Source organism: Stigmatopora nigra, chromosome 2 (genome assembly GCF_051989575.1).
Source record: "Stigmatopora nigra isolate UIUO_SnigA chromosome 2, RoL_Snig_1.1, whole genome shotgun sequence".
Lineage (NCBI taxonomy): Eukaryota > Metazoa > Chordata > Actinopteri > Syngnathiformes > Syngnathidae > Stigmatopora > Stigmatopora nigra.
Window position 1 is genome coordinate 2,308,030 of NC_135509.1, and position 21,679 is coordinate 2,329,708.

At 41.8% G+C, this 21,679-nt stretch overlaps 3 protein-coding genes across 6 annotated transcripts in view; 1 reads left to right on the top strand and 2 right to left on the bottom strand.

Annotated features, from left to right (window-relative positions):
• The window catches only part of chgb (chromogranin B), a 141,188-nt gene extending 140,354 nt beyond the window's left edge, over nucleotides 1–834 (top strand). Inside the window, exons 5-6 of the mRNA XM_077712225.1 lie at nucleotides 36–282; nucleotides 757–834. Of these exons, the coding sequence (XP_077568351.1) occupies nucleotides 36–282; nucleotides 757–834 (325 nt within the window). The remainder of the gene's footprint in view (nucleotides 1–35; nucleotides 283–756) is intronic.
• A 309-nt stretch (nucleotides 835–1,143) lies between these two features.
• On the bottom strand, nucleotides 1,144–4,995 carry trmt6 (tRNA methyltransferase 6 non-catalytic subunit). Of its 2 annotated transcripts, XM_077741070.1 has the most exons (13): nucleotides 4,876–4,995; nucleotides 4,652–4,769; nucleotides 4,143–4,276; nucleotides 3,951–4,060; nucleotides 3,759–3,850; nucleotides 3,615–3,698; nucleotides 3,410–3,534; nucleotides 3,055–3,225; nucleotides 2,322–2,455; nucleotides 2,172–2,257; nucleotides 1,987–2,089; nucleotides 1,685–1,771; nucleotides 1,144–1,619 (listed from the first exon to the last, which is right to left on the bottom strand). In XM_077741070.1, the coding sequence occupies exons 2-13, from the start codon at nucleotides 4,759–4,761 to the stop codon at nucleotides 1,473–1,475; spliced, it is 1,383 nt and encodes a 460-aa protein (XP_077597196.1). In that variant the 5' UTR covers nucleotides 4,762–4,769; nucleotides 4,876–4,995; the 3' UTR covers nucleotides 1,144–1,472. The 2 variants fall into 2 exon arrangements, with proteins under 2 accessions (XP_077597196.1, XP_077597188.1); XM_077741062.1 differs by having other exon boundaries at nucleotides 4,652–4,943.
• Nucleotides 4,996–5,152: 157 nt separating this feature from the next.
• On the bottom strand, nucleotides 5,153–10,329 carry fermt1 (FERM domain containing kindlin 1). Of its 3 annotated transcripts, none has more exons than XM_077741033.1 (16): nucleotides 10,267–10,329; nucleotides 9,012–9,166; nucleotides 8,641–8,738; nucleotides 8,425–8,560; nucleotides 8,209–8,346; nucleotides 7,803–7,986; nucleotides 7,627–7,729; nucleotides 7,447–7,554; nucleotides 6,922–7,053; nucleotides 6,746–6,795; nucleotides 6,526–6,650; nucleotides 6,355–6,461; nucleotides 6,053–6,277; nucleotides 5,861–5,985; nucleotides 5,653–5,794; nucleotides 5,153–5,579 (listed from the first exon to the last, which is right to left on the bottom strand). In XM_077741033.1, exons 2-16 carry the CDS (start codon nucleotides 9,160–9,162, stop codon nucleotides 5,406–5,408), a joined length of 1,998 nt encoding a protein of 665 aa, XP_077597159.1. In that variant the 5' UTR covers nucleotides 9,163–9,166; nucleotides 10,267–10,329; the 3' UTR covers nucleotides 5,153–5,405. The 3 variants fall into 3 exon arrangements, with proteins under 3 accessions (XP_077597159.1, XP_077597165.1, XP_077597174.1); XM_077741039.1 differs by having other exon boundaries at nucleotides 9,012–9,191; nucleotides 10,267–10,300; XM_077741048.1 differs by lacking the exon at nucleotides 10,267–10,329 and having other exon boundaries at nucleotides 9,008–9,155.
• Nucleotides 10,330–21,679: the final 11,350 nt, after the last annotated feature.

Sequence of the window (21,679 nt, forward strand, 5' to 3'; positions counted from 1 at the left end):
TTGATGTCCTTGTCTGTTTGTTTTTGACCCACCAGGGATCTAGCTGAGAAGAAGAACCCTTGGATCTACCGAGGCTTTTACCACCCTGCCTGGTCCAAGAGGGAACCAGAAGACAAAGCCACCTCAAACAAGGTAGACCAAAGTCTACTACGTCCTCAGAGCTTTAGACACGAGTCTGACTCTTTGCAGGTGGCCGAACTGTTGACTCGTGAGATGGACCAGCTCGCTAAAAAGGAGGCGGCAGAGGCAGACGGTCAGGCGGGGGTGCTGCATCCCCATCAGGTTTGGATAACTACATTGTTCAGGAAAATGCAATGACATTTGTTTCATTGATAGGTTTTGTAAGAATGACGGAAATTGATGGGGTGCTTCTTCAGGCAGCCCTAGACTCAATTAATTAAAATTTAAAGTTAAAATAAGATTTTTTTGGGTACTTTTGCATTCAGACTGTCAAAATAGACCTAAAAATAAATTCCGTGTTTGTTCAAGACCGCATTTTATAGCGAAAAATAAGCAGAATCAGAATCTGCAGTTTTCTGCGGGTAAACTATGTTCCATCTCAAGCTCGCTGACCCGCGGAGGAAATCCAGCTCATTATGAAAATGTCCATTCCCCGCAGACATGCCGCATCAACGCACATCAACAACTTGGCGCGCAACAAACATATATAATAGTCCGCGGCAAAATGTCTTATTTGCATGTTTTTTGTTTTTAAAATATTTGACAAAAATGTGGTCCATCTTCATGTTTTTGCAGGAAAAAGCTTTGGAGAATTTAGCAGCGATGGATGCGGAAATGAGGAAAATGGCTGCCAAGTTAAATGAGAAAGAATAAGTGTGGCTTTTGTTGTTTACATGGAAACCAAATTAAATGTGCGTATAATACAAAAAATAACCTGGCTTAAAACATATTTACTAATCATTGTGTTGTGCTAATGTGATATTGTCAATGTGAGCATGGGAATGTTTTTGATGTTTAAAAATAGAAATCATCTAATATTGACTCGTGTCATTGTCTTTTTAAGTGTTTGTGCTCAATAAAAAAGTTATTCTGGGACTAAAATAATGTTTTTTTTTGTTTAAACTATCAAAAAGGATTATTTATAGTACAAAAGAAGAAAAAAATCTGCATTTTGAATGAATTTTTTAGGGACTTTTATTGGCGTCAATGACCAGAAAACAGAATTTATGATACAAAACAGTAAATAAAAGTCAAATAAAAGCATGTTGGCAACAGACTTTCCATCCATAAAATGAAAACAAAAATAATTCTGCATTGGAATCTTTTAATTGTATTTTACAACTTGTTATTTTACAACAACAAATATCCAGCAAAATAAAACATCATTAAAAAAAAAAAAAAACAAGAAAACTAATGTGTGTCTGTCCTCTTCTTGCATAACTGGCGATAAATTCAAAGCGACACTCCCGCCAGCTCAGTTGCCGAAGCGCCCCGAAAACACCGACGAGCCTTCAGTTTTCTGTAAGTTTGAGTTTTTTGGCCGCCGGCTCTTCAGAACCGGTCGGCTCCGGCTTGTCCGTGGCCACCGTGATGCCCGAGAGGAGGTAACCGCCACCGCCGCTCATTAGCAGTTTGGGATGCGTCCTGTTGGGCAGCACCTGGGGGTGCAGAAATGTGGGTCAGAACATATTAAGGAGACGACTTGGGCGAGATAGAAAGTCACCTGATAGTGGCGTAACCAGGTGTTGCAAAGGCGGATGTTGACGGCGCTGCCTTGCTCTTTTAGTTTGGTGAAGCATTCCACCAGTGGCTGAAAGAGAGAGAAAAAAATATTATTAATATTATGAGTGTACCTTTTAATTTTATTTTAAATGTCAATATAGAGCACTAGAATAATTTGCGGTAAAATCTGCTTCACTTAAAAAAAAATACTGGACTTAAAGGAGCAATATCTACAATTTATAATCATTTATTAGATCGGCTACCAAATGTCCGGCGACCAAACGTCCGTTTCATTTTGCTCACCTCTTTAAACTGCGAGTAGACAACAAACGGTCTGGAGGGAGACAAAAACTTGAGAAGACCCATCAGGACTGGACACGGGTGGAATCGAGCAGCGATGACCAATCTATCAAAAAGTAGATTATGAAATGTTAAGATAAATAGAGCTCAAGTTGGGTTTTGTCAGTATATGTGATAGCATGTCTGACCCGTCTGCGTTCCTGCCTTCTAAAAGAGCCGCTGCCGCCGCTAGTTTCTTGCGTCTTTCCTCTTGTTTGACCCTCTTGAGCTCCATCTAAAACATTTCAGAGAAGGTCAAACTCCCAAATGTGTCAATGCCGTTGGATATTTTGTCATACTTTGGTTTGTTTGTCTTTTTCGCGCTCGCCGTCTTTGGGTGGATCTTCGCTGGCATTCGTTTCCGCCTGGTCGCCCGCCTCTGGGCTGTCACGATGCTGCTCTCCATCGGTCTGGACTTCAGTGGGCGTGGCTTCTGAGAATGCACAAAAACAACAAATGACATTGTAATTTTTAATATTTTTTCCCTGTGTTTTGAGTTAAAAAATCATGTTGTAAAATCTAAAAATATATTTAAAAAGCTCAAATAAACACTGTTTTAGATCTATAAAAAATGAGTTTTTAAATCAATAATTGTAATTTTTTAACAATTTTTTCAGTTTTTTTTTAGTTAAAAAATCATTTTGTAAAATCTAAAAACACTGCGGAATCAAAAAGCAGTATTTTTGGAAAATACTGCTTAATCAAAAAGCAGTATTTTGGGAAAATACTGCTTGATCAAAAAGCAGTATTTTGGGAAAATACTGCTTGATCAAAAAGCAGTATTTTGGGAAAATACTGCTTGATCAAAAAGCAGTATTTTTGGAAAATACTGCTTGATCAAAAAGCAGTATTTTTGGGTAATACTGCTTGATCAAAAAGCAGTATTTTTGGGTAATACTGCTTAATCAAAAAGCAGCATTTTGGGAAAATACTGCTTAATCAAAAAGCAGTATTTTTGGAAAATACTGCTTAATCAAAAAGCAGTATTTTTGGAAAATACGCCATATTTGATGTTATGGCGTGTACCCTCACCGGCTGCGGGTCCTTTCGCGCCGGTGTCCAACGTGCCTGCCAGCAAAGCGTTGACTCGCCAGATTGGAAAATCATGCAGCGTGTCGTGAAAGCGAGCGGGGAAGCCGAAGTTCTCCACCCCCGCCCGGACCGGCGCACCCCCCGGGTACATTTGGATCACTGATCCGTAGCCTAGATGAGAAGAGCGGGAAGAAACGGTCGTTAAATGCCGAGAGGTGGTCATAAAACGAGAAAGCACTTATTCTGCATTTATTACTAGCAGATGGCATCTATTTTTATGACAATGTAATTTCCAATCAGTCATTTAATGCCGTAATGAATGGGGATGTTTTGGCATGGAAGAGATGTCTCTCACCTCCCATTCTTTCCATGACGGCGCCCAGCACCAGGCCAGCGCAACTCTCAAACACCAGTACTTTGCTTCCGGCGTGGATGTTGGCCAGGGTCAGCATCTGGGCCAGCGTGTCAAATCGCAAGTGACTGCAATGCACACGGCAAAAAAATAAAAAATATGAGTCGCAATGTTGTGAGATAGGGAGAGGGGGGAAATTATAACCCACCAGATTTTGCCTGGCTCGCGTCCGTGATACATGAGCGCCAAGATGCGGCAGGTCGGCTTCAGAATAGTCACCGTGTTCTCGTATCTGTAATAAGACATTGATATTATGTGAGGGTTTTGATTATGGAATGTGGCGTTGTCTCACTTTTTCTTTTTCTTCTTGATGTATTTGTCCTGGGCGTATTCGGTTTTATCTCTGAAGGTGGAGCTGTTGTCGATGAGCTGTTGGATGATTTCCTACAGAGGAAAGAAATGAACATATGGGATATATTTAGAAATGTTAAAAATGACTGTACAGTTTTTAAATGCAAAAAATAAAAAAAGAGTTTTGCAGTACCTGACCCTTTAGGCCTTGCTCTTTAAGTGTTTCGATGTCATCCCGGGTCAATTTCTGGGACTTGCCGTCGTCCATGATGTTACGGTTGTCTGTGCCGGCCTCCTTCGTGTCTGCAGGAAAAAAAAGCATACATTTATGACAATTATTTTACTTTTAATTCCATGGAAAAAAACACAAATAAACTACACTTACCAGACTCTGCATTTTGCTCCTCTTTTGGTTTGGCAGGCTGCAGTTTTCCTCCAGGTAAAATTTCAAAAGCAGTGCTGTAATGGTGTCCAATGGCGTCGTCCAAGAAAAACCACTGTTTCTCAAACATAATTTTCCTGATGTCAAAACAGAGAAATTATTATTATTAGGCGCCATTTTTGCACATTTTTGGTCAAAACAACTTTAGTTAACACAGTCTTGACAATTGTTATTTACAAAAAAAACATCACAAATCATTGCAAAATCAGATATTAATACTGGAAACATTATTTTATTGCCTGACAATATGCAAACACACACTGTCACCTTTCATTGTTAATCATCGTTTCATTGTTAATCAATGTCATCTTGTTAAATTATAATGACAGTAAACACCCATTACATTTTAAATAGTGGCTGGCATGTCCAATTTGATTTTACTGTCAAAATATATTGGACATCTAATGGCGTCATTGAAAAGAGTGGCACACATTCAGTGATTTTAGACTTACTTTTTCGACAGTAGTTGTAAAGCTTTGTAGATATCTCCTCGTTTAAGCACAACGTAGTCCCCCTCATTGATTTGATGAAGGGAGTCTTCGGTAGACTCCGCATCCGCCATTGGTCAAACTAGACGGCCCAGAATGTAAAACTGTTTAATAAGAGTCACGCCAGTTCATAAAAGTTGCATTTTTCCCGTTGGGATGTACGTAGTTTAACAATTTGCGGTACACACGTGTTAGCATTCAATTTAGCGTAAAATGCTACCAGAAGTCAGCCAGATGTTTCTTCTTTGTGTGTTGTTTGGTGGTTGGCCAATTATGTTAGTTGTTCACTGCCCTCCTGTGGACTGGAGTATGAACTACCATCTATATTCCTCACCCACTTTACGTATCTTTTTATAACGATTTACCCCCTTTTACCTTGTTAAAGATTAGAAAACAGTAGGTAAAAACATGTATAAATAGTGCAGAATATGTGGAGAGAGGCAAGTAAAACAACCAAAAAGGAAATAAAGATATAAAAGTGATTTATTTAAAAAAAATGGCAAATTCACATTAAGTTTCAGACCACAATTATTTACACACACAACACCAGTTCTCAGCCTGACTTGAGATCAAAATGCTGACAATGATTACATTAATAAATTGTAATCAAATATTGAACAACATTGTTGAACTGTTGTCTATTTTTGACCTGAAAATAAAAGGACTTGACTCAAAGGCGGTGATTCTATAGTACTTTGTTTTGAATAGTATGAGATTCTCATTCTTGACCTCCGGTCAGTTTGTGGAACAGTTCTTCATCTAAGGTCTCATTCTGGTCTTTGGACCGTGTCGAGAGGAAGATGTAACCACCGATAAACTCGTGGACCACCTTGCAGTCGCAGCTCAGACAGCAGAAAGCTATGGTCACGTTCTGGTCAAACTCTATAGTCACCTGCAATGACCCAAAGAGAAACATTGTCATCTCTAGAACTGAAAACTCTTCCATTTTTGTTCTCAACACTCACTTGTCTAATCTCCCAATTAACATTCCACTGCTTCATGTTGGCGAACCTCCACGTGGTGACGGGTAGGTAGGTGGACATGTCCAGACGGATCAGGCGATTGTAGGAGATGCCCAGGATCTCGTCCTTCTTGCTTCCCTTGAACCTGAAGACCACATTAAGGACTTTTGTAATGATTGCCCTTGAACCAGATCCCATTCTTTCACACTACCTGACGATGTAGTAATTAATCCCGAACTCAGGGAGCGATTGCCAGGCCTGTATGAACCGCATCTTGGCCTCCATTAGGGATAGGCGGGCAATGTTCTGGTGGGCTTCCAAGATACGTGCTGTGAGCTGGAGAAGACAACAACAACAAAATTAGTACCAATTGCTAGTTGCATTTACAGTCCTCCAAAACAACCTGCTTGGTCTTGTGCTTCTTTGCATAGCGTGGTGATACAAAACACTCTGCGTTCATTTCCATGGAGTCCAGGTCTGGTGCCGCCTGGCCCGGAGGAGGCGCCAGACTCTTCATCTGCAAGAAGGACTGAATGCTGCGTACTTCAGATTTGTACGAGCTGTAGGCCATGGTTTTGCCTTTGGAGGCTAGTATACACGCCGCCTTCCACTTGGCGTACTGCGTCTCCTGCAGCAATTTTACATTATCTGATCAGCATTAACCGTGATATTCAAGGTATTACTGTGCCTGGTAGGCGTTCTTACGTTGTCACATCGGATGTAAACCTCATTCATCCCGTCAGCTACCGGCAGAAGGAGCTTGATACCGAATTTTTTGTCTGTGACATTGACGTCAGGGACGATCTCGCAGCCTAGTGACGAAAATGGCAGTGTTAGTGTAACATAACGTATATTTAGTATTGTTGACTGGTTTACCTCGTAAGTGAAACTGCTCTAGAGGCTCTCCTGCAGCGGCCTCTTTGTTTTTGTAGTAGGAAATGGTGGTGTCCTTGAATACGAACCAGTACTCCTTGTAAGGCCGCAATGTCAGTCTTTTTGGTCTGAGTTAGGAGAAAGTTGTCAGTATACTGTGGGAGTTAAATGCTCTTAATTGTCATGAAAACAGTAGGTGCATATTATGGGCGTGTCTTGTTACCTGAGAAGGCGGAGCGTATCTGCCAGTTCTGGAATGTCTGTAATGTCTTCCTGGATGTAGGGACAAAACAAGGGTCAATTATCTTATATCCTGACCAAGTTAAGACTTGTAATTAAGTTTTTTTGTACTGTGAGGACCCCAAAAGATGAAAGGACAGTTAGGAAAAACTTTTATACTAGAATTCTGTCCGAGACGCCCCCTTCTAGCGTCACTTCCAAGTTGGAGAGGGCAGCTTCTACTTCATCGATTTCCTGCTCGTTAGAGTGGTCCAGTGGTTCAGTGGACACAGTTAGTTTACAGATATGATACTGCAAAAGAAAGAAAACACAATCATTATTATGCTAGCTAATAAAAAAATACAGTCTAAAACTGAAAAACCAAAAACAAAGTCGACATGAAGGCTTTTTTCCAATTGAGCTAGCATAGAATTGACCGCATAAGAGTACAAGACTTAGAAGGTTTGATCCCTCTTCTGCACGTGTCATCGGTTTTAAGAGCGCTGAAGTGGCAACTTCTACTTGATGAGTCATTTTATTGGAGTTGAGCTCCGTGGTGTCAAGCGCGAAGGTCGTCAAAGAGCAGGAATGGAAAATTGTTCAGCTTTAACTCCATCTCCAATGGTCAAATACCTCCCCCCAAAGAATTCAAGACAAAAAAAACAATCACCCGATTCCAATTTCCTAAAAAATCATGATCCTTACCTGTAGCGACGCAAACATTAGCATCTCCTCTTCGGTACAGTCAATCTCTTCCAGTAGGATGGACCAGCGAGCCTGCTCGTACAGTTGCGTTATCCTCACTGCGTCATACTGAAATGCAAATGGACACCCAATTTAGTTGTGATCTAACTGGACCACCTGAGTTCACATAGTTGCTCTTACTTTTGGATTGAGGTCGAAGAAGACATTGTACTTAAAGCGCAGTAACAGTTTATCGTGGTCTTGGACGTCCTGTTCCATGAGGGACCGTGAAGAGTCCAACCACCTGTGAACAGCAAGTCAAGTTAGAGAGGAATTCTTCCACCCTGAGGGTTATTGTGACCCTTGAGGGACTCTACCCAGCATTTCTGATGGCTTTTTCTTCCAAGGAAAGAGGCTGGTAGAGCTTGCTCAGCTCGGCAGGTGGTAGATTGGGTTGGCAGTCGGCAAGGGGGTTGTCCCCAAACCAGAGGCTGGTGGCCGAAACGGGCATCCCGTTCTCCGGGTCATAGGTGGCTGTCATGGTCTTGCTGTACATGGGGCCTTGATTAGGGGTATATTGGACAATGGATTTAAAATGGTACCAAAAGTTAACATGTATAGGCCTCTCACAGTCAAGACGGATTGGAATGGGAAAAACACTCAACTTCTAGCACTGTCAATAGCACTGAAATATGCTAACATGACCACCACTTGTGGGCCAGATCTTGCCAAGCTTAAACCTTGGGTGTTTGGTTCTAGAACTGGTGACTGTTGTGCCAGTACCTGAGCCTCCAGCTCCCCCACTGATTAGATCAATGTCCCAAATGTCTTCTAGTGGTGAGTTTTTTCCTCTTTTTTTCTTTTTCTTGGAGTGGTCGCCCACTGGCAAGAGTAAGGACAGTTCCTCAGACCGCCTGATGTCTGACCAGAAGAAGAAAAAGCTAATCTTAGATGACTACATCTGGATTTTGGCGTGAGGTATAGGTAAGACGAACTCACTGAGAATTTGACAGATTTCTGCCACAGCCTTGAAAACCACACAGGAGAAGCTGACTTTCATTTGGATGGTTTTCATGTTGGGGAGTTGAAGCAGCATTTTTTTGTGTTGGGGGGTGTAGCGTAGGTCAGCATCGGCCTGTATAGGGGTACAAAAATGAACAAGTTGACGCCAATACAAAACAATTGACCTTTAGACTTAAAGTCCTTCTGTCCTACCTGGATTCCATACTTGTCTAAGGTCCAGTGAGTCTTGAGAAGCCAACAGTTCCTCTGTTCCCACCACAGTGCGTGGTCTGACCAGTCCTGGGGAGCTTCTGCTCATAAAAATAATATGTCATTAAGCACCAACCACTGTGCTGTCTAGGAATTTCTGGATAAGGCTATTTATTGTTCACAGTTCTAGGGTTTAGGGTTCAAAGATTGCACGGTTGAGAAAATGAATGATTCCGATTAGATCAGAGTTGAACTTTGCCCCCAATGCGAACCATTGTGATTTAAGACAATGGCGCTTCGGTGTGGAGCAATGAAGGTGCGGCATTGTAAACAGAACTGGAGCAGACGGTGTTGAAACGGCGTCTGATACCTACTGATCTTCTCCACCAGCTTTAGCATGAGGCCTCCGATGTGGAGGTCGCCCTTCACCCGAAGCTTGAAGCGCATAGATTCGTCGCCATCTTTTTGGTCCACATGCACCTGTAGTTCCCAAGATGTCTCGCCATATTCCGCCGCCGTGATCATAGTTCTTGATGACGGTGAAGAAAATTAGACTTATGGAATGTAAAACATGCACAGAAATGTCTGGAAATAAAGAATTTTTAAAAAACGGTGAGGTACTAAAACATTTTGAATGGTTGCATATAATTATATGCATACCTGGGGGAATTCCAATATACTCAACATCCTGTTATTTGATTGTCACTATGTAAACATTGCATCACCGAAACACATTCTAGGAGTTAGATTGCGTTCTTACACTTTTTTTCAAGTATTAAGTATTTTTTTAAAGTTTTACATGATTTTACATGATAAAAAGAATCAAGATGGCTAAGTATATTGCCAAAACAAACACAAATGCAGGTATTGTTATCAGGTAATTACTGAGGTATTTGATCGGTATTTGGTTTTGGTGGATCTTCAAAATCAGGTGAGCTGTTTTTTTTCTAAAGACGTTTATTTATTAAAAGCAGAAGTAGGGTTTAAAAGAATGGTAGGAGGTAAAGAAGAAAGAGAAGGAGGATCAGGGAGGGTTCAGCTGAGGAATGTATGACGAGCATGGACACGAATGTGCTGTACCGAATCACCAATCTGAACCTTGGAACTAAAGAAAAATGTAGAAAATTCAATCATGCTTTCACAGCAATCTACACAAGAACAATAATAATATCCAAAAAGCAAATCAGAAAAAAAATCACAAAATATCTCAGTTTAAATTGCAAGCATCTCCTATGCTCGGATCAGCACATTTTAGGTTTAAAAAATGTACAAAAGACAAAGGAAATGATTGATTTTACTGTATACATGCGTTTGGAAGTGTTTTTTAAGGTTTGCTCCATGTGCAGATGTCAACATCTTAAGAAAACTCAAAATATTTACCCTAAATTACTATTATAGACCTTACTTTAACCATGATCAATGGCCTTTTCTGTAAAATGAATGTAACTGCTGCTGCTGCTGTAAAAGACAGTAGGTTAATTACTAACCTATTTTTATAGACTCTGCTAAATTGTATTGAACTAAGATTTGCATTACGTACTACAAGCATTTCCTCATTAAATGCATATATACACGTTTATTATTTATTTATTTAATGATTAAGAGTTTAAAATATTCTGTACTTCTTACCCGGATTTGTAGATGTATGTGGACGGGGAGTGGAGTTCTCATGAGAAGTGTCTGATGGTCCCTGAAGGCAACGAATACTTGTGAATAAGACACTCCCTCTTTTGAGATAACGGGACTTATTTGCATGCTCCTCCCCAACTGGGTCCTTTTGAAATCATCGACAAAAGATTAACCTCGGTGAGTTTAGAATGCTAATTTACTATAATAAATTATCAACCTAAAAGTGTCATTTCAATTTTTTCAGTTGTCTGAAAACGATAACCAATAAAAATGACTTGAATATCGGAGTACAGTACAAAGTTTTCACTGTACGTATCATATTTTTACTGCGATTAGGGAATGTGTAAAGGGAAAATCACCCCCGAATGTCTTTATTTTCCAATTTACACGACGCGATCTGAGCATTTTAACCATAGAAAAGTTGTTTTTAGTGGTTTCAACGAAGCGAGAAAGAGTAATAAACATCCCAAGTCGATGTGGTAAAACTTTTCATGGTTGAGATTTTCTATACTTTTTTAAATGGTGAATATTTTCATTTTTTCCATCTACGATTGTTTTGGTAGTATAAAATTGTGTTTGTGTGTGTGTGTGCGTGTGGGGTATAAAACGTATATTAAATTACAGTTACTATTTTTATTATGATTGTTTCACTGTAGTTGATGGCAATAGACGTCTAATTACTTCTTTTTCTTTTATTTTTACCTGATTCATAGTCTCTGATAATGTCCAAATCGGATCAGGAATGTCTCTTGAATGAATATACAAACCATATTAATGTCCTCTTCCATTTCCTTCCTTTTAGATTCCCACATTGTGTCATTTGAAGGAATTGAGATGATGAATTGAGATGATGAATTGAGATGATGAATTGAGATTGAGATGATAAAGTCTGTGTCTCCGAGCCCACATCCTTCCCTGCAGGTGAATCAGAATGAATCACATAATGATATTTTACCAGTTACACGTTTATTGTTTATTTGTTATGGTGACTTATTCTACATCCATTAGGGCAACCCTTGATTTCTTGATGTAAAAACTGTTATGTATAATGCTGTATTTCTTCTGATGCCAACATTATTTAGGAAAATGTGAATGGAATTATACATATTATAGCTTAAAGTATACTAAAGTCACCACCAGTTTGGTTTGAATTCATATAGTAACCCAGTTATGATATTGTTGTAATTTTTTATGACGTAAGAAAAGACAGTGACTCATTAGTCAAACTATAATGTATGACTCATGTTCACTTTTCTAACTTCTTTATTAATGTAGAAAGAATGAACTGAAAAGCAAATGAAAATGGTACAGGTATATTTCTTTTAACCCTATATAGCCAAACAAATCATATTTGATGCATGAATTTTGAGGTCTGTTCCTTTTTCTCCAATAAAAACAAGTGTTATATCAATTTACTTCATATTATATTTAACCGAGTAGTCCTTTTGTGTTCCCAAGGACCATTGAAGGCTCAGAGATTAAATATCTTAAATTTACTGACATATATTTAGTGGTTTGGGCCTTAAAAGGTTAAATTTACCTCACTGGGGCTTCCAAAATAATAGCATCGTTGCTTCCACTCGATGGCGCTATTATACCCTGTCAAAGTTAAACCTGTGGCCACTTTGTTGAGAGATTTGAGGATTACTATTTCATGTTGTTGTTTTAAAAGGAAAAAAAACATTACATTGGCAGACATTTACATCTGTAGTGGAACACTACCTTGGTTTTATAGGCTGTAGTTAGCAAAGCGTATCCAATTAAAGTGAACAATCCCAAGGGGCTTTTTGAGGCTTTATGAGGGGCAAACCTTTCACATTTCTTGGCTTAAGAAGACCTGGAAGGCCAAGATGAACCTCTGACCTGCAACGAGCAATTGAGGGCACTAATGATGTGGTACGGTGGTGTGTTTCAAACTACTGTGTCGCAGCTGCAGGACGGCGTTGCGGAACACTTGGCAATTTTGGACCGCACTACGCAGAAGTCATATTATAGCCAGAGAAAATATGTCATATTTCACTCGCCAACAAATTAATAAATAAAGCCTGAGATTTTTACACCGCAGCGTTGGTGCGGCAGTTATTCCAGTCCTACTCTGGTTTTAACTCCAAATGCCAGCGTATGCCGTAGTGACCAAGCTGCCCCCAGTCTCCGCTTGGATAAAAATTGTTCCGAGGTGAACATAGGAGGCCATTGTTTTGAGCCATTTGAGCGAGGCAAAGTTTTCACACTTAGTTGCATCTACTCAGGTGGTAGTATTTTGAAGTATAAAACCAACAATCCCATTATACTTCGCAGTCTCCACTTGGCCACAGTGCCCCACACCCAAAACAAACATGCTGAGTGTGTCGTGCCGGGACATGAGATCACCCCAGAGGGCTCGTGCGAGAGGAAATGTAAATTCTACGGAGGGGAACAAAAAACAAACAAATATACCCCAGAGCTTCGGAAAGTGTGGAAAATTACTAGTCACGTTGAGTCCACGTCCCCGCGACACCTGCGGTGAGTTATGGAAAAGGACGAATATTGATGATAAAGCCTGCTTTTTCAGACACAATAAATGACACGGAAGGAGGCGAGAAACGACATCCGCGGGGGCCCATTTTTCCGACTTTCCGTATTTACGGAGAGGGAAAACCTCCCGGTGACCTGGGAACACGCTTACCCAATTAGCAGCCTCGCCTATGGATCAAATGGAAGTGAAAACATTCGCTGCCGTGACGGAGACGCATCACAATGCCCCATTCATGCCGCCGTGGCTCATGCTTTGGGAAGATTTGGGGCCGGGTGCAAGGTTGGCGGGGGGTTCTTCCAGAGACTTAGCGCACAAATGGGGATAGACGTGAGGGAGTCATGAATGCAACAAGGAACTACCTCAGCGCTTACTTTGATGGAGACCTAATTCATGACTCAATATGGGTGCGGAGGTAAACAACTGTTCACAAGTGTTGTTTTTATAATGTTACCAACCTGCCCTCCACCTCCAATCCCTGGACACTCACCTCTGCAACCCAGCGAGGGCGGCGGGTCCACTCCTGTGGGAATAGTGCCGAAAAGGCCACGGGGGGAGTCGGGAGGCCTGAGAAGTTGTGCGGAAAGAGACGTTCTTGACAGCATCAGACCCTGGGGACTGGATCGGGGTTGCCCTGCCCTATGGCCCCACGGAGTGTTAAAGCACAGATTTATCGCTCTCCTGAAAATACATTTCCAGTCCAGTTAATTTATTTTTTCGGAAGCCTTCTAACTCTTTGGGGGTCACGAAATCCCAGGCCGTACGACGTCACATGATTATTTGGCTTGCAAGTAAGTTGACAAAGTTGTCCTGAAAATGAACAAATTGCTTAATTGAATATAGTACGGTATCTTCATAAGGACTGCATTTACGCAGCAACGAAAAAGGCCACGGAAAGGTTTCCTCTATTTGGGGTTAATTGTTTATTTATGAGTCTGGAGCCATAGGCGCTTCTATTAATGGAACCATCCCGAGGTTTTCGTTGAGGCTTATAAAAATGAGAGGTTCGTGCTACGAGAAACCAAAAGTGTGGAAAGGTTTCGGAAAGCAAAGTGACTAAAGCAGGGTTCAATGCTAAGTTGGGAAAAAGTTTCCCTCGTTCGTGTTTTATTTTATCGTCAAACCATGATGTACTTTTTTAAGGCACCTGGTCTACTGGGTTTCCAAGTATACGGGGTCCTTACCACATAAGTAACAGTCATTTTACGTTATGTGCTGAAGAATAATAAACATAATATAACCATAACCCTATAAAGAACTGTTTCATTCTAAAAATAATGACATTTACTCATTGTGCTTAATATATGAAATACTTTACATTTTTCTACTGCCTGCCAGCTTTATGCTAGTAGACAAGTATAGACATCATGATATAAAAATTACATGTTGATAGAAAAAATATAATCCTATATAAAAACCAAGTTAAAAAAAAATCTGGAAATAATCCAAATATTATTTTAGGGTGTTTGTGATCTGTTTTCTCAGTTTCTCTCCAGATAAAATTTGCCAAGAAGTACTGTAAATAGATGTATAACCCCAATCTCCTCTTGCCTAACATATGACTTATGAGATACTGCACAGTGGAAAGGTTGAAAATGTCTAGGGAGAAACAACTGCTAGCAAGATGGGAGGTTGCGTGGATGATGGGAATTACATTGCTATACGCCACGGCCGCCTCCACTGATATCTGCACATGGAAACATCTGATGGAAATAAAAGTTTTCATGGTGCCTGCTCAGGTTGTCGTAAATACTGCTTGTCAGCGTTGTTTAAGGCCATTCTGTAGACAGGGTTTATGGCTAGGGATGTAATAAGGTGCCTCTTTAGGAAAATGTGGCTACCGTAAACTACCAGTATGGCCATACCTGTCCTTGGCCGTCTCCTTGTCATACTTCATTCAATTCTGACTGATAGTACTAAATACCGATTATCCAACTCGAGTGTGTTCTTGGCCATTCTGCATAATAACCTTTAAATTCTTCCTCTTTTGTTGTCACTGTCAGCTTGCGTGACGGTAAAGTTTGAAGCAGTTTTTTTTTCTTGGTTCCTTTGTAAACGTCAGGTGTGCTGAATGAAGCCATATGCGGCCCTGTGACTTTTATTAGCTTTGTCAAAGTCCTCAGAGACTAGAGAAGGAAACACTGCGCCAATAATGGCTTTAAAATATCACCTTTACCTCTGCAGGCCCCGGTTTTCAGAAGCAATGGCATGGAAGCGATTTGATGCTGTGCCGCCTCATGCTGGGTTGTGGAGGAAACACCCCCCCGACACCTCGGAGATGCCGTGACCGATCTAGCAGGTAGGGTGTAGGAGGAAGCGGGGCCCCCGCACCGCTTACCACCGCACGGCCACACTTTTCCGACCGGCTATGAATGGGTGCCATTTTGAATCATGTAAATCCGACTAGCCTCTACTTGTATCAGCTGATGCTGGTTAGTGTTGTCTTTGGCCTGACCTTAAAGGCCTGGGGTGGGGGCAAGAGAAAGACGTACTGAGGGTTAGAAAAAGTTGCATAAACTCAAGCCGGGATAACTTTACCGACACTTTCCGTGGCCGGATTTCTGTGAATGGAGACATTGTGGGGGCGGGAAGCAAAAGCTGTCAGGATCCAGTTCATTAACACCTAGCTTACTCTTGTTTGAAGTTCACTAGTCAAGCGTTATCGAAAAAGAAGCCTCCGCCCGGATGGAAAAAGAAAAAGATATGGATGTAGCTCAACTTCCCAGGCCTCTTTTTATTTTATGACAAACTAGTAAAAACTGAGTCAAGCTTTTATTCCATGCAGTCAGTCTTTTTGGCCGCATGTCTCTTCAGAACATAAAGTACTTCATAAAGTAGTCAGTTCAGTTCAGGCACATTTACTCAACACTCTTTAGCCCACAACTGTGAATACATGACATACAGTGGGGCATATAAGTATTAAGTAAACCACCAATTGTACAGAACATCACATTGTTTGATTTTTAAAGATTTTATTTCCAAATTAGAGTGTAAAATAAGTATTTGGTCACCTACAAACAGGCAAGATTGCTGGCTGTCAAAGAGGTCTAATGTCTAAGGAGGTCTCCACTCGGTATAAAGGACACCTGTACACAATCTCAGTTTTTCACACTCCAAACTCCACTATGGCCAAGACCAAAGAACTGACGAAGGACACCAGAGATAAAACTGTAGACCTGCACCAGGCTGGGAAGACTGACTATGCAATAGGTAAAACGCTTGGTGTAAAGAAATCAACTGTGGACATGATAGACAAATGGAAGACATACAAGACCACCGAATCTCCCTCGATCTGGGGCTCCATGCAAGATCTCACCCCAAGGCATCAAAATGAGAACAAGAACAGTGAGCAGAAATCCCAGAACCACATGAGCGGACCTAGTGAATGACCTACAGAGAGCTAGGACCACCGTAATAAAGACTACTATCAGTACCACAATGCGCCGCAAAGGACTCAAATCCTGTAATTCCAGACGTGTCCCCCTGTGGAAGCCAGTACATATCCAAACAGCCAGGGCAACAAGGGAGTGGCTTTTTATGAAGCATTTTAAGGTGAGTCTCCAGATCTCCACCCAATGGAAAACCTGTGTAGGGAGTTGAAAGTCTGTGTTGCCCAATGACAGCCTCAAAACATCAGTGCTCTGGAAGAGATCTGCATGAAGGAATCAGCCAAAATACCAGCAACAGTGTGTGAAAAGATTGTGAACAGTTACAGAAAACGTTTGGCCTCCGTTATTGCCTACAAAGGGTACATAAAGTATTGAGATGAACTTTTGGTATTGACCAAATACTTATTTTCCACAATGATTTGCAAATAAATTCTTCAAACAATGTGATCTTCTGTTTTTTCCACATCCTGTCTCTCATGGTTGAGGTTTACCCGTCTTGACAATTGGTGGTTGTCTAAATACTTATCTGCCCCACTGTATATTTGTGAATTTTTACATGTAAAACTATCACTAGTAACAGTATAACTGTACTTGATTTAATAGAACTGTACTTAATGAAACAGAGCTGTACTTGATGCAACAGAACTGTAGTTGATAGTCAATTTTCCACGTACCACTAGATGGAGTCTACGTCTCATACTTTAAGAAGCACTTTCTTAACTAACGTGGAATAGTACCAACGTAGACTTCTACTGCCTTTAAGTCCAGCAAGTCCTTTCTGTTGACTTAAGCCTCCTCTCCACATTTATGGCACGTGCGAGACACCCTATTTGTACATTCATGCTTTGGAGTAAATTAGCATGCCAGCTGCACATGACTGTGTCATTCCATGGTGGCTTTTCATGACAAAAATATTCCTTGGCGCACCTCCGACTCGTATCCAGAAAAGGACATTGCCTTCCTCCCTGGAGGGACACCTCTTCTTTATTTGCAATCCTTGTTCCTGGCATCAGAAGGGAAAGAAAGTGGAAGGTGGTGGGAGTAAATAACGGGATGGGGCGGGGGCCGGTGTGGGGAGACGTGGATGGACCACCGCTGCAGATGTTTTCCACATGGAGGAGGAAAACAAGCTTGCAGAGAGATGAGTGCGAGAGGGCTGCACCTGTTGTGGGCCGCTTGCCGGCCAGGGGTGAGCTCACTCCCCTGAATGTGTAAGACTGCTTTTGCTATTAAGCAGCGAAAGAACAGGCAAGGTTCACTTTGAGCACATTTTACGTTCTTGTATCCCAGCTTGGCTGCCTCCTTTCAAAACTCTGAGCTGCATTCTTTTAGCGCTATCGGGTGTCAAAAAGGGTCAACACTTGGAAAAGACGCAAAACTTGAAGAAAGTTAAGAAAGTACTGGGTAAGAAAGGTAAGAATGTACTAGTTAAATCTGGACTAGCAGATTGAATGCTGGCTTCCACTGAGGCCAAAAAATGTCATTTGGATCAGTACCAGTTAAACCCTCTACTCCACAGTCTCCACCTCGATACACTTGGATGAGAGGTAAATACAAGAGGCCTTTGTTTAGATACGGCCATTGCTGCAGCTTTTAGGCAGGCTAGTAGCCAGGTTACATAAAAATGTTTGATGTTAGACTCCAGAGTCTCCACTTTTTTGCAGCTGGTCATGTTTTCTCTGACATCAGTCTCTGATTGTGGCAGGATAGTTGCAGTTTTACAAGGCCCGTTTTCCTGCTGCCCTCTATCTCCCTTTGGATAAAATCCAAATTAATACATGGGTATTGCAAGGTAGCAAAAATGTTCAGACTTTCTCTTTAAAATGCATAGCATGTTTTACATAGATTCATAGACTCAAGTGAAACCCAACTTGCGGGCACATATGTTTAGATATTTTGAAGGGGGTGTTCTTTAAAGCTATTTAAGTCAACATCGCACACCTGCCTGATTTCCATCGATCACTCAAGACTCTCTTTATTTCATGCTACACTTTGGGAAAACTGGTAGGTAAATATCATATTTGACAGGGTGACAGGAACTGGTCCAGCCTGGGAATGGAGTTCTTGGGCTAATCATGCATGATTACAGCTCTCGCGTGCCAAAACACACTTGGTGTGAGAGAGGTTGTTTTCAACTGCTTGTTGCCGCAACACCACTGGACGTCAGCTTGCTATTCTCCCGAGAGCTTCTGCTAATAAACTCATCTTGACCCGAAGAGTTTGAAACAGGTAAGGAGGACTGTTCCCGAGGACCGATCAAGACTAGCAGTGGTTGGCATCACGGCGTCCTGCCGACACAACGGCATCTCTTGTTGCTGCAAACTCTTCGCGGCAATACTGTCCTGCGAAAGGCCGATTCAGTGCCAGAATCGTTACTCCGGCTCACCTGCGCTCTGGCTAGTGACCCAGATCTGGATGGAAACCTTTGCAAGTATATCCCCACGCAGCCTGTGGAAGAAGTATTTGCCGGGCCTCCCATCAGGGAGCTGCACAACTGTAAACGATTCCAACTCTCCAGTTTGTGTCATTTGTTCCGACGAACTGGTAAACAGTCCCTCTGCCATCCTGCACGTAGCCCGGCTGCCATTCAAGTTGGGTATTTAAGTGGAAGAAAATGTCAGTGCAATGCACAAGAAAGATGTATATCTTTCCTCACTGGTTTGTTTCTTGTACGACGACGAGGAGAGAGGCACTAATTAAAAGCAGAGTGGTTGGATGAGAAGGGAATCTGTATCTCATTTCCTTGTCTGTGCAATGCTCCTGGCAAGGACCAACCTCTTTTGCCCAAACTACTGCTCAGTTTAGAAACACAGGCCATGCTGCAAATATTTGGCTTGGCTTTGGATCTTGAATTATATTGGCACGGAGCATGGATGTAAAAAACAGCAACTAGGGAACAATTATGAAAAGAAGTGAAAAGCAGTCAAACCAAAGTGCTACTAGCAGTGCCTGCGCTTTCCTTTTCCTGTCATTTTCTGTCCTGTCTACTTGTATGCACACTGAAAATTGAAAGGCAAACATTTTAAAGGAGGAGAAAGTAGAGGATCATTTAAGTATATAAGTACCCATGGGAATCAAGACATACTTTATTAGTGTTTAATGACTTTAGTCTGAATTATTCCACAATGGTCCTGCATTGACAGTTTAGTAAATGAGCTCTCAAGAAACAAGAAGTACCTGAAAGCCATAGAAAGAAGACTTTCACCCCAAAGGTGGATCGAAATGGAATCACACCAACGTTAATGCCAATGTTGCGCAGATCTGTTTTACTGGTCGTTATTCACAAAAGAAAAAACGGCTTCCTCAGCAGGTCATTGACTCGGTGCTCACTCATTTTCCATTGAATCCCCACCTGCCAGACCCGGCAAACACATCATTCCTCTCATTGACACGGGCACCGAGGCAGCTAGCCAGCTACCTAGCTAACCATCATGCAAACCTTTTTAGCCAGCTTTGTTTGTTCACAGCTGAGGCTCAAAGAAAGGCAGCACCGGTGCACTAACGGGCCAGCTTTGACAATTTTCACACAAAGGCAGCACTGTTGGCTAACAGTGAGCGGCCTGTTTCTGGGAGGTTTGCACTGTTCCTGGGGCCCATTTCATGGAACAGTTAGCAAGGCCAAAGGCAACCCGTGGACTGGAGTGATAGTTAAGGCCTTCGAGGCAAAACTTAGCTCTGGGCTTCCAGTTCTCCCTTTGTACACCCCCCCAAACCTCCCCACCACCGACCCACATCCCTCGGTTTAGATGCTTTCACAAAGCCAAGTGGGAATGCTGGGTGCTGCAGGTGTCCCCTCATAGAAAAGCCGCATCACATGGCCTGGCTGATGGAGTGAACTGGCATGTTTACCCTCACCGCAGGTGTTGGAAAATCCGGACAGAAATAAATTGGACTAGCAGTAAGTTGAAGTATTAGTAAACATCATTTTCATATTGTGAGGTTGTATATAACCTACTGCAAATACTGTTACAAGTTAATGATGATGTTGAATGTTGTGTTTGAGTTTCTTCCCTTCTGGTTTAGATTAAGCAACTAAAAAACTGCATGGCATGTTTTGCATTACACTTTGGATTCTGGTTTTGTCTGACAGTAAGTCCATATCCATCATATTTTGGTGAGTTGCTTGTTTTATGAGTTTGAACTGATAAAATAATATTTATGATTTGATTTGTTTACTGTGCTGTGTATTAAAAATGAAATCGAAGATAGAAATGTGTTTTTGTCAGTTTTAATTTGATGTATAAATGTTTTTCTTTGGAAATGTGTTCTTGCTTTGTGCTGTTTTTTTGTGCTTTCAGCTTTAAAAAAAATGTGAAGCACTTGGGTAAGTACTAAGGATCTCCTAAGGTAAGGTTAGCGTAATAAAAAGAATGTTATCTGTTCATTGGAATAAACTAGGTCCAAGACAAATAACTCGTTGACCTCAGTTTGCGACTTAGACTGAAAGTTTCACCAGCAGCGAGCCGCAACTTTTATTTGTAGCCGTAATTAAAAGCCTTCATTTGACTTTGCCTCAATGGGATGGATGAACAGGAAGAAAACGTGTAAGAAAAAGTTGGCGGAAATTAGTATACAGTCTTCTCTCCTTCCCGACCACAGAGTGGGCTTAAAGGTCCCCACTTCCTCCTTGATGTCAACCCTAACCCTGCTGGTCCTGTAGTTTTCAGTTTGGTTTGGACAGAAGAGGCGGCCTGGTCTACAGGGGTTGGGAGGACAGGGCCCAGGCTTTCCCACATCACTCACAGCTCTCTGATAGGCGGTCACACAGCCGGGTAATGACAGGGGCAGACATTTAGTATTGAAGTCTCCTCCGTTCCTGTCTGACATCAGACTCTTAAATATGGGGGATGAGAGCATGGCATGGCCCTTTGGAGAACCAAGCTAGACCTGTCTTAAATACAGACATACGAGTCTGGCCTAGTCGCTAGGCGTGAGTCTGTGGAGACAAACTTAAGCGATTTGGAATCGGTCCATCATTAAATTAATTGTTGAGTTTACTGATTCTCTGATGGATGGAAGAAGAAGAATGACGTACGAACGCAATCTTCAACAATTTTGTTTTCAGTCCAGCATAGAATAGCCGCCAAATGTGGTTTTCCCTGTTTCAATTTTGAGTTCACGACAGATGAACTTGAAAAGCCGTCAAAACAGATTGAGGCCAGCAAATGTCAAATGTCACCAGTTAAAAGAGCTCATTGTCTTTGTCGATTTGCAACTCAAGCGAACAACCAAACGGCTCGGCGACATTAAAGCGGGCCGCTTGCTGCACCTGCATCCACAGCTCATCACACCATTGTGGCATTTAAAGAAAAGGCCTCAGTCAAACACGTCCCCTGACCTTCTGCAGCTAACATAAACTAATTAGGCTGTCTCTGAAAGGAATGCCCCCGCCGTTAGATTAATCAGCCTACGCGGATCTGGACCGCGCAATCCCGCTCCAGCCAGCTCGCCTCGCTAGACCCTCATTATCTCACGTTTTCAAAGGAGCGCCGTGGCAAGGAGGAGAGGGGGC